Consider the following 12,394-nt stretch of genomic DNA (forward strand, 5'->3'; position numbering starts at 1 on the left):
TAATCATGTTTTTTTAATATTTCTTGCAGTTATGATTTACATGATTTAATGTTGTTCACTTGCAATTACGCCTCCTCCTAAACGTCACTGTGACTGCCCCTACACTCAAGACATTTATGTATCTTTACATATAAAATTTGGTTGCTTTAATTGCCCTGGGAGTAAGAAGACAGTGTGGGTAAAATTTCTCAGCAGCTGACATGAAGCTTCTGTGAGAAACCATGGTGTGCCCTTGGTCAGGGTTTATTTTTTCCCTCATGTAAAAGTGGGCGTGGGGAGAACTGTATCTACATTGCTTTTTTGTGTGTTTTATTCCAGGCAAAACTCGCATTCCAGAAGGACATGATTAAGCCGCTGGCACCTGCTTTCCTTTCATCTCCTCTTGCTGCGGCTGCGGCTGTATCGTCAGCTCTGTCCCTTCCTCCCCGTCCCTCTGCCTCCTTGTTCCAGGCGCCTGCAATACCACCCGCTCTCCTCAGGCCAGGCCATGGTCCCATCCGGGCAACACCTGCCTCCATACTTTTTGCACCATACTAATTTATTGATGTAAAAAAAGATATAACTATGGCCAGTAGAAAGGGTAAAAGAAAAGCAGGAAAGGGGTCAACATTTTAAAATGTCTTTCTCTTCTGAAATGCCATCCAGCGTGACACCTCAACCAACCACACCATAAAATTCGTCGTTGACAGTACTGCATTTTGGAGTCTAGACAACTCTCTTTCTCAGTCTCTCTCTGTCTTTCTTTTTTTAATCCAAATAGAGTGATTTACTAAAAACTTAATTCCTCATAAAATTTATACCATTAAAGAGTCATGCATCTGTTAGGGTTTTTTTGGGGTTTTGGTTTTTTTTCAATGTGTATGATGCACCTTGGAATCAAGGAACATAAAATATTTTCCTGACAGACTTGAAAACTAGGGTCTTCCTCGCTCACATTTCTGTAAATACTTTGCTGAAAACCAATGGGGTATAATCTAATGTGGAAAAAAAGGTAGATGAACCAAATGCTTGATTGTGGATAACATCTCCAAAATCAATTGCGTCCTTTTTTTTTTTTTTCAGTGTGCTCTTGTTGACAGGGATTGTGTACTGTCCTAGGCCCCAGTACTGGTGTATCTTGTGTAGTACTAAAGATGTATCACATGTCTGATTTTAATATTTTTATTTTCTGTGCAAATGTTTGAAAACAATGCAGCGCTGAAGCTTTTAATTACTTATTTTGTGTCACACTTTATTTAGAGAAATTAAAAATAGAAAGCCATATAACATATAGTTAAGATTACTACTTGTTTGCTACTTTCATTTAACTTATTTTTGTTGTTTCCTCACTGGTGTTGCTAAGCAATGTTTAAAGAGAAAAAAAAGCTTTTCAATTGCACATTACCACAGCTCACATGCATTGTTCAAGAAGACAATGGATCCATGTATTGTACATAAATATCCTTTTTTCTTCATTTCTAACTAGTTTTGTTTGTAACGATGCTGCATAACATTGTGGCTCCCTAATGCAATAATGTACAGAACATAAAATATTTATAATTGACCGTATTCTCTGTTTACTGAATATATTGCAGTAATGCCCCACCTATCTTATTACCTCCCCAACCCTTTTATAAAGGTGATATCAATATGCAGTACTCAGACTGAAGTCATTATGTGATAATGGGGACAACAGGTGGAAGAAAGGAAAAAAAAATGGAATTAACTTTTAGAGCATCTTTATCTGCAATCCATAATAGTAAAATGTCTGTGTATTTTTTTAAATGTACCTTTTCAATAAAATAATAAGAAAAATATACATGCTTCTTCTGTTCATTAATTGGTACAGAAAAAAAAAGCGTGGAACAAACAAATTTAGCTAGAGGAGTCTTTAGGAACAGACAAAGCATTAGAGGTGCAATAAAGTATAATTACAGAACCTGTGTTTACTTCCCTTGTGTTTTAACGTCTTTTCCTCACTACATCCTGTTACAGCCTTTACTAGGGCTTTTTTTGCAGTAAGACTGTAAACAGTCACTACATTGGAGATTCAGAGGAAGAAGCAGTAGAGCCAGGTGGGTGATTATGGTTTTATTATTGCACCACCAAAATGCTGCAGCATGGTTATGCCATCTCTGGTGGAGATTAAGGATTAACTTTAAAACCAGCCATACCAGAGACTGGAAGCAGGTCACTTTGGAGCCAGGACTTGCTCTGAAGCATGGGCAAAGTAGGCAGCTGCTTGACACAGCAGGCTTTTGGAGGCAGGTGTTTGGGGAAGCTTTGAAATGATCTTTTTCCCTGCTGCAAAGCTTGATCTGTTCTGTAAAAATCTTTTCTTTGTTAATACAAAGTGAAAAGTAAAGAGTACAACAGTAAAAACACTCTGAACTGTAAGGCTGTTAAGGTTAATACAAAGCCATCAGGGCCATTACAAATCCACAAAGGCCGAGGAAAAAAATTTCAGGAACTTTATAATAGAGAATTTGCAGACCAACATATACCTCATAATTGCAACATATGAGAGACCATTTTCTGCAAGTGTAATTGTGCCCAATTTCCATTATTCAGTGGAGCAGTCAACTCTGTTGTGAGAGGATAATTCGCTGGAGAATCACCTGTAAAGGGGTGGGTAAGGGAGTCCAGGCTTTTAGCATCCTCTGGGGAAGCAGGTACAGTTGTATTAATCCTATGGGCTGTAAGAATTACAAGGTAGTACGGGTAGGCACTCTTCCATGTGCATCTGTTCATGTCTGATTTTGTAATTCATGCTTGTAGGGAGTCAGGTTTAACTGCTCAGATACTTTCAGAGGAGTTACTTGCGTGAGGAGCCTGTTTCTGTCCAACATGAGATAGGTTTACAGAACTGTGTATTTTAATTGGTTCTTCAGGAAACAGGAGTTGTCTATGTATTAAAACACTGGTTTACCTGTTCTCGTAACCTACTGTTGGTGATGAGAAATTTAAAGCAATTGCAAGTTTCTGCAATTGAAAATGTTCCCATATAAAATACAGAAAACCTGTACTAAGGAGAGGACTAGCCAGGGGTGTGTAGATTTATTGGACAGCTGATTATTTCAAAGAGCATCTTACACTGGAGAAATATTTAGGTCTCTAAGAGTGAAAGAATGTATCATGTCATTCACAATTCTTCAGCAATGAGAAGAATTACTTAAGCTGTGAAACACAAGGAGCTAAAACACTATGATTGTAAACCAAGGAACACTCATGTTCAGATTCATATTCAACACCCTTTGTACTCTTTGCTGTCTTGACTTATATTTTATGTACTGTAACTCAGCTTGCCACCAAAGTTTTGTCCATGACATGCAGGACTGAGCATTTGAGATGATAATTACTTGATAAATGGTAAACCTCATTATGCCTGCTGGGATCTCGCATTTTAGAAACAAGATCTACATGAGAAGGAAAATTTGTATCATACTTGCACAAAGGCTATCAGCTGCTTTTTTGATATATTAGGATGTTTTCTCCTGAGGTGTAATAGCATTACAGACAGCTGGCTATGAAATTAATGGATTTTTTATAACAAAGAACTACTACCGAAATATAATATTTGCAATGCAGTTACCATTTTGAATATATTGAATGTGCAAGCCATTAAGGTAACAAGGTTAAAGTAATAGGATCACATCCTCTCAAATATCTATTATTCTAGGTCTGTTCACTGCACTGAGCTGCAAGTTGTTCCTGTACAAGAAGTCAGAAGTCATAAGGGGCACTGCATGGGTCAGGGATTGTCACGTGGACTGCCATCTTTCTGTAGCAGAAGAAAAAGGATCCAGAGACTGGACACAGACACATCAGCAGGAACTTTCTGCTGGCACGTGTGCCTGGATCATGGTCCCTGTACTGCAAAAGATTTCCACAAAGGGTATCAAACAGAGGACATGGTCCAGTAGTCTATACAGATACATACTTTTAAGAAAAATGATAGAAATAGGATCTTCTATGACCGCTGCAGGATACGAGTATGTGTGCCTCTTGGAATTTCTGCAGGTCAAAATGATAAAAGCTTTCCCTCTGATTTTGGTAAGATAGGAGAAGGAAGAAGACAAGCTGGCACACGCATTGCCCTGTCCATATCACCACTTGAACTCTTACAATAATGTTACACTGGGAATTAGAGTCCATCTACTATAAACTAATAAATGTTTCCTGTAAGAAAGATGATTTCATTAAAGAATAAGTTACCTTATTTTACTCCCTTACTCTGTGATCTTGGACTATGAATTTTATGCTCAGAAAAGTTTTGTGAAAGAATTTGTCACATTTGTCTGAAAAAAAGAGAACATGGTTGTCTTAAGCTCTGCAGGAAGTATTTCACTACCTTCATGCATCTGGCAATAATCCAGTGAGCCTCACTGTATATCTTTTGAACATGTCACCTTGAATAAGTGAGGTACTGTACCATTTATTCATGCTTGGTTGGACAGTAAGTCTCCACAGCTGTCACCTTCTGATCACAGTGGTCATGATGATTTTCTTACTATGGCTAGTATATTTTTTTAACCATTTTCTTCTTAACATTCTTGTTTCAAGCGACAACCTAAGCATCCTCAAGTATTTATTGGAATGACCAGCATTTCAGGTAAAACCATATATATATATATATATTTGAGTATCTAGAATTCTTAGATATGATGACGGTTTTGGATTAAAGTAACAATGATTTAGAAATGTTTCTATTTGGTTTAGCTTCCTATTCGTATTTATTTGTATTGATAGAGTACTGTGCTAGATGCTGAATGCCAAGAGCCAACTCCTGCCAAGCACCAGAAGTGGAGGAGGCCAAATCAAGCCTGTTGCCTTTGAAAGGCTGCAGTTGAGGGAGGTCTCCAGCGACTGGAAAAAGGACGATTTTATGCCTGTCTTCAAAAATGGCAAGAAAGAGGGTCCAGGCACATGAAAACGAGTAGGAGATTGGGATTGGCCAGGACGGGTTTACAAATGGCGAAATCGTGCCCAAGCAGCCCGAGTGGTGCCTGTGATGAGATGCCTGCCGGTGCAGACAAGGGGGAGCAGTGGGTGCCCTTACGTTGGCTTCAGGAGGGCTTTCGACGCCGTCTCTCTCGTAGGGCCCCGGCAGGCAAACGGGGGGTGGCGTGGACAGGGTGGGTGGCTGTGGGAGTGGCTGGGCCACCAAGCTCCAAGCCTCGGGCGGCCGTTCGCAGCCTGCGGCAGTCGGTTGCGGGCTGTTCCTCGGGTCGGGGACGGGTCACGTACTTGCCGGTGGCCCGTGCCGTGGGATGGGGAGCACTTGGCAAGCGTGCGGGTTTTAACACCGAGTAGGGGGGCCTGCTTTTCCAGGCGGTATGCCGGGGGGAAGGCTGAGACGTGGCTCGACAGGAACCTCGCGGGGTTCAGCCGAAGGCCAGGCCCTGCGTGGGGGAAGGAGCCGCCCCCTGAGGTACTGCGGCCCGGGCCCCCTCACCAGAAAGCAGCTGCGGCCCGGGCCCGCTCACCAGAAAGCAGCTTTGCAGGAAGGGGCCCGGGGGGCCGGGGGACACCCACAGTTTGCGGAGGACAAGTTGAACACAAGTCTGCAGTGCGCCCTTGTGGCAGCTGGACCTAACTGAATACTGTGCTGAGAGCCGAACCATGGCCGGCAGGTTAAGGGACGGGGTGAAAGCCCTCTCTTCGGCGCTTTTGAAGCTGCACCTGGAGTAAAAGTGTCCAGCCTGGGGCCTCCGGTACCAGGGGGAGATTTTGACAAATTGGAGCTAGCCGGGGAGAAGGCCCCAAAGGTGGTTGGGAAACGAGCACATTGTGTTCAGGAAAACGCGATGGGTTTGTTGACCCTGGAGAAGGCTGTGGCAGTTCTGGCCACTGACTTCAAGTGTCTGACGTGTGGTCACAGGCAACAGCGGTGGACGTTCCTCAGAGAAGCCCCAGGAGAGGATGAGAGGAGACAGCAGGAAGCTGCAGGAAAGAACATTCTGACTACACGTAAGAAAGGTTTCACAGTAAAAGTGGGTGAGCCCCAGAGCTGTTATTGCAATATGCACCCTTGGGAAAAACTCTTGTATGCCACCAGATGAGCAACCTGATCCAACTCCGAATGCTGTGGGCAGGAGGCTGGACTAGGTGACCTCCAGAAGACCTGCCATCTTAAATGAGTCAATAATTCTAAAAGATAAAAAGGTTTTCTGCTGAAAAATCAAAAGTAACCATTGTGTTACAGGGCAGTTAGAAGCTGAAGGAAACTTTGCAGCACTAAATACTGACTGATCATTCACAACATGGTGGGCACCTGCTATGAAAGCCTGAAAAAATGAAGACAAGCATCTTACCTGTAATAGGCTGAAGAAGGGGAACCAAAAGGAGGATGTACCTGGAAAGGTGAGAGAGTCAAAGTGACGGGAAGGAGAAATTATTTGTACTGCAGTATTGGGACTGGATTTTGGAGGGGCTGAGGTTGTATTTTTCAGGCCAAAAAAAGGACTTTGCAGTAATTGGAATGTGATGTGTTTCAGGCCTTGGTGAGTTTTGCGAAAACAAGCAAGTTCTCACAAATTTATTTGTTTAGATTATCTGAAACCTTTTGACCAGTTCAATGGCTGAAAAACTTCTTGCCAATCTTGCTCACATCCTGTGTTCACAGCCAAGCAACTTCTATTAGTGCATCAAGGACCACAGCTGATACCTGTTCTGCATTGGTCTCTGGGTACATGTGTTTTGGAGCAATGGACTGTTTGGGGTTTGAATTGCATATTTTTTCTGCACCCTATCAGACTTAAAAAGGAAAAATCAATACAACAATTGGTGATATTTTTTAGACAAGTAGCATGGACTGTTTAAGGGAAATGTTGGCGATATAGTAAAGCAGCAGCAAGAGGGTGGATTGTAACAGGAAAAAAATATTCTGTGCAACAGACAGTAAGGCTACTGCTACCTGATTCTGATGAACATCCACTGGTTTATGCAGGTAAGATGCTGACTGAAAAAAGGGCACCTGCTATCTCAGAAGCAGGATTAGGTAAGGTGGAGACAGATTTCTGTGTCTAGAGAACTGGCCAGTAAAATCCACAGAACATAGATGTGCTATCAGACATAAATCCACTACACAAAATTTTTCACTCTGAAAACAAATTCAGATCTATACAACCGTAGAAACAATAATTACTCCTTCCTCCCCCCCAAAATAAAGGTAGGCAAAGTATTGTGATTTTATTGTACAAGCCAAATGAAAATGGAACAAAACTGAAAGGTGGCGTTCGCACCATGGCAACAATTTTTCACTGACTGTTAAAAAGTATTTGAGTGCCTCTACTATTTTTCTCAATTCCATGAGACATAAAGAGAAAGGGATGTTGAGGACTTAGGTGGAACTGAAGAAAACAGTAGTAAAACATGTTCCATCAGCATCATTTGAATGTGTTGTGTGAAGGGACAGAATCAGGTCAGTCCCTTTCCAGGAGACTGGGTAGGTGTAGGTGTAGGTGTCTGCAGTGGTTTTGTTAGTTCAGGAACCACTTAGAAAGAGGAGGCGGCTTTCTCTTGCATGGAAGACCTAAGGCGCCTTGGAGGAAAGGGGTGCCTTCCCCATCAGATGGACTGCGGAGAGGAACAGACATAGCCAGACTCGCAACCACGAAATGCAGGCAGCACAAGTGCCAGGATGGCCATGTCTAGCCCCGTGAAGCAGGTTGCATCAGGAAAGGGACTGACATGTTTAGGTCAGTCTTACATGAAAGCATTTGATTGTAGTCATGCTGAAAAACATGGGAGGTGTTAGCAACTGTGAGCTATTTTCCAAGGCTAGGAGCAGCCACAGCACACAGGCATCTTTTTCAAAGACTGCAGTTTACACTTTAGATATATGATGTAATTTCAGCAGATTTAAATGCCCAACATGCGCAGCAGCCAGTTGGTACTGCCAGAGTACTAAATCTCAGCCACAGCTTTCAAGATACTTCAGGCAATGAGCATCCTCTCTGGTGCTCCAGACCCAAACACGGCTCTTGCCCAGCAAGGGAAATTTCCATTTTGTTTCCCCAGGATTTTGTGTTTCCTTCAGGAGGCCTCTCGGTCATAAAAAGATGTCATTTTTGGTTAAGCCTTCTCCCCAGAGCCATCCACCCAAGTTACTTTTCCATTTAGACACTTCCTCTCCTCCAGCTGTAAGAGGGAGGTTTTTCCCACTGCTCAAGGATCGATTTCTGCCAGCCGAGCTCTTGCCATCCCATGTCTGAACCTATTGCAGCATCATCCTGCCTTGCCCTCTGGTTATATCAGCTGACTGTTTGATCCTCTCTCTAGCTCCTTTCTTGGTCACATCAGGCCATGCCACTTGTTTCTCCAGCCCTCTATCAGCCTCTTAAGTATCAGTTCTCATAGCCTGTCAAGATGTCACCTCCCTCCTCCATCTCCTGAGTGGTCTGTCTTCATTTTCCAGCAAGTGCCAGTGAGATTTATCTATTCTGCCCTTGAACTTGAAAGCAGCTCCCTAAATTATAAAGTCACCTAACAGTCCACCTTCAATATCTTCCCTAAAGCTCACTTACAGCAACAAAAACCCACCTCCCAACTCTCCCCCAAAAAAGAACCACCACCACAACACCTGCAGGGAGAGTAAAACTGGCAGGAGATTTTGTGATGTCAGATTTTAGCGCATAAGAAAACCTAAGAATAGGGGACAACGTAACCATGACCCTGCTCATTTTATCTGTCTAAGCTCTGTCAGCCTTGACTGTGCTAAGCACATTTTCTGGCAGATCTGATGCTTGCCTTAGAGGGTCAGTGATGCCTGCAAACCCTTCCTTCTCGGGATATATTATCTCCTCAGGAAGGCAGGTGGTAGCTTCATTCAAAACTAATTTTCATGTTCAACTGTGCCAAATCAGGTTTTCACATGCAATTTGAATTTTAAAATGTTCTCTAACATTTTCTGCAATGAAAAATGGATCTTCACTGCCTGACTTCACCAGAGGTGCTCTGAGGCTCTCATGGTTGAATAGCTTGAGTCTACCCATCGCCAAACAGGGCAAAGGACATAGTGGGGGTTTGGTTTGTATAAGAGCAAATACACTGGCTCCATCCTTGCTTTTTCTTGTCTGTGTAACTCCTGATGGGACCAGATAGAGGTGTGCTCCTGTTCTGAACACAGTCCACTCACCCCACAAAACAGCGCTGTTTGCAGCATAGCCTCAGTATGCTTATAATGCGTGCTGGATTTTAATTTCCTTTCCTGCTGAATATCTGACATGCATCAGAGGGACAAGAGATCTGTCTCCTGTTGTCTATCTGCCCCTGAGTCCAGGGCTACAGTAATACCCTTCCATATCTTGAAACATGAATCCTCTGAAGTGGCTCGCTCCTTCCCTGGGACAGAGATGCGTTTCCTGCATCTCAGCTTCCTGTCTCCCTCCCCCACTGGAGAGGCAATCAGACTTCATGGAGAAAAACCCTCCAGTATGAGATTTACCTGTGACTTCCACAGGTGTTTGCTGGTGAATTATTCAGCCCCCAAGAAAAGGGAGACGGGAACAGGAACAGAATGTCTATCTGACACCAGTTTGGACTTCATTAGTGAATGCTTTTCACCTGTGACAGCTACCAAACCATAAATCCCAGGTGCCAGTGCCATTGCTGATGCTAAACAGACTCCAGTTACAGTCTCCCCCATCTCTTCTACCCATCTTTGGAATACATAAGGAGTGGGGGGACCATGCAAGCACAGATACTTTCTACCACCTGAGCCCTTTGTGGTGCCAGACCTGGCACCAGGCTCGTAAATCAGCTTCAGTGGTTTCTCTCTGTAAATGATTTAGTGCAGGAGATACTGATTAGTGGTGGCAAAGGCACCAGAACTGTTCAAATGTGGAGGGTGATATGAATTACATCCACATTTTCAAATGCAAAGGTTAATTTTAAAAGTTATGACTTGCTTTTCCCTCTCTGGGACTGAATGCTGGGAATGCGCTGGTGCCTTCTAAATCATCAGAGCTGGCCTGCTCTGCAGTCCCCTGCCATGGGAAAAAAAGCATTAAACAGTTTTAGCCTCTTCCTGAAAATACTTAACTCCTTACATATGTTGCCTGCCATTATTTACATCTATTTTTAAAGGGAATTAATGGAAACATGAGAAATTTTATATTTAAATTTGCATCCTGTAGTGACTGCTTGCTGTGTGCCAGGATGATGCGCCACTGATACAGAGAGGAGGCAGCAAGATGAGAGTGGGCAAGATGGGCTGCAAGAGGAAAGGGAGCTCTCACTGCACCAGGATGGTGTGTGAGCTACTAAGAGGTACAATGCACTCAGAGGCATTTAAGGAGGAAAACATGTTTATGGAGGTCATGTTTTCAGACTATCAGTTTTCATTTTACATTGTGAGTGAGCAAGAATTCAGTTGTGGTTTGAAGTGCACTTCTGTGTTGTCACTTAAAGAATATATAACTAAAGACTTAAACTAAAAAGCTGTTTGATAGATGCTTGATAGATCTTATTAAGTGGGCCATTAAGGAGAGGATTCTACTCAGTGCCAGGAACTTCACCTGGCCACTCTAACCCGTTCTACTGGTATCTCTCTTTCTGTGCACCATGGCTTGACCACCTACAAAATATATTTGCACAGTAAAAGCCTTAAAACTTTTTTTGTTTTTTTTTCCTAGGGCTACAATTTTAACTGCCAAATTTTATTCTGTGATTTGAAAAAGCTCCGTTGTGCAATAAGTTCAGAAGTTCTATTCATTTTCCACAAGGTACATTTACATTTACTGTCAATGTCTCCAGTGTTGGCAAATGTTCCAAGTCAAGGAGTTACCAGAAAACAATGAAGAAACTTGGATGGTGATGGTTATTTCTTTCTACTCATATGCTCATTGCATGTGTTTACACTAAAGTAGACATTCAACTCCATACTCCTGTAATGATGTAGAACATTGATAATTAAGGTAGAACTTTAGTAGAACTTCTCAGATATTTCCAATATTTCAGTAAAAATGCTGTTGAACACCAAAAGAAATTTTCTTGGCATGAGAGAGAAAGGAAGTCTCTCATCCTGATTCATTGGCATTGTTTGGCCTTGGCATAAGGAAGAAACACAAAATGCTATTGCATGCTGTTCCTCAGGAGGCAGTGATAGAGAACTTGAGATCACTGGCAAAATGTTGCCTTCTCAACATATTAGTATGGGTATAAAGAAGAAATACCTTTGCTTTTTTGCCTCACATTCTTAGTCTGATTTGAAACCTGTTCATGCAGCTTAAATTACATGATGTTGTTTGGATGCTGTCTTCCACTGCTAATGCAAATACCAAGAGCACTGATTACAATGTTTGAATGGGGTGACTGGTCATATTCTTCAACATATCAAATAGGAATAACATTTAAGTGGTTACAATACAGAATTTAAATACAGTATATCTGCTTTACAAACAGTAATGCTCCCAAGACTGTATCGGCATGACCAGACATCCTTTAAAACATCCCATGTGGAAAATTTATTCCTGCCTTGATCACGTCTTGAAGTATCTGATTCTTCCAAAATACATGTAGAGGTTTTCAGAGAATAAGGTCAATAGAAATGGACTCCCCATAGCAAATAGGGTTTCTTTTAAGAAGATATGAATCAGAAATTTACAATCATCCTCTTTCATTTTAGAAATATATTTTACTACATTGTCAAAAGAATTGTCTTTTCTCATCATGACAGATAGAGAAGATGAAAATCATCAAATTTTTTTTGCTTGGTATTTGGAAGACTGATAGCAGTGACTGTTCCCACCTTTTCTCAAAGCTTGGCTGCATGCTTTCAACAAGCAGTTCACACAACGATGCATTTCAACAGATCACCCACTTGCTTTCTAGTTTCATTTAAAATAAGAAAATTTTCAGTTCTGTGAGTGTCTCTTTCACACACAGTTGAGACAAAGAAAGTTTTTTATATTGCCTGCTGATGAAAAGAAACACCAGGACCTTTAAAACAGCTAGTGATTCTTTGAAAAGGGGAAAACACGGGCAGTTCTACCAGGACTGAATCAAAGCAGCCTGTGAAACAGGCTGCCAGGCCCCTGTGTTGATGGGAAATTAGCCTCTCGCCCATTATCTATTATTAAAAGGAAGAACTAAGAAAGAAAAGTGGAGATCACACTGCAGTTCTTTTCTTTGCCTTATAACGGCAAGGAGGAAGGGGTGACACCATTTCAACCAGCCGAGTGCCCTGGCCATAATTTTTGAAAATCTTGAATGCTTGGCTTCTCTGATCTCTGGCACTTCTCCTGCAGCTTGTGACTCTGCAGCCAGCCCATGGATAGGGCTGCCTTGTCATTGTAGGGGACCTGGAGCCATGTATAAGCTGATCTCTAGGAAGTATGTACAGGTATTGTAAAGAGAAAACTCAAGTTTTCAAAGTTATTTGTAGACATATCTCGTAACAGTAGACCAGTCT

The 12,394-nt window shown here is 42.1% G+C and overlaps 1 protein-coding gene across 8 annotated transcripts in view; it reads left to right on the top strand.

Annotated features, from left to right (window-relative positions):
• ZNF385B (zinc finger protein 385B) overlaps positions 1–1,796 on the top strand; it is a 175,978-nt gene extending 174,182 nt beyond the window's left edge. For all 8 annotated transcript variants that reach the window (XM_030017510.1, XM_030017509.1, XM_030017512.1 and 5 more), the window contains one exon: positions 319–1,796. In XM_030017510.1, the coding sequence (XP_029873370.1) occupies positions 319–537 (219 nt within the window). In that variant the 3' untranslated portion in view covers positions 538–1,796. The remainder of the gene's footprint in view (positions 1–318) is intronic.
• The last annotated feature ends 10,598 nt before the right edge of the window (positions 1,797–12,394 follow it).

Source organism: Aquila chrysaetos, chromosome 6 (genome assembly GCF_900496995.4).
Source record: "Aquila chrysaetos chrysaetos chromosome 6, bAquChr1.4, whole genome shotgun sequence".
NCBI lineage: Eukaryota > Metazoa > Chordata > Aves > Accipitriformes > Accipitridae > Aquila > Aquila chrysaetos.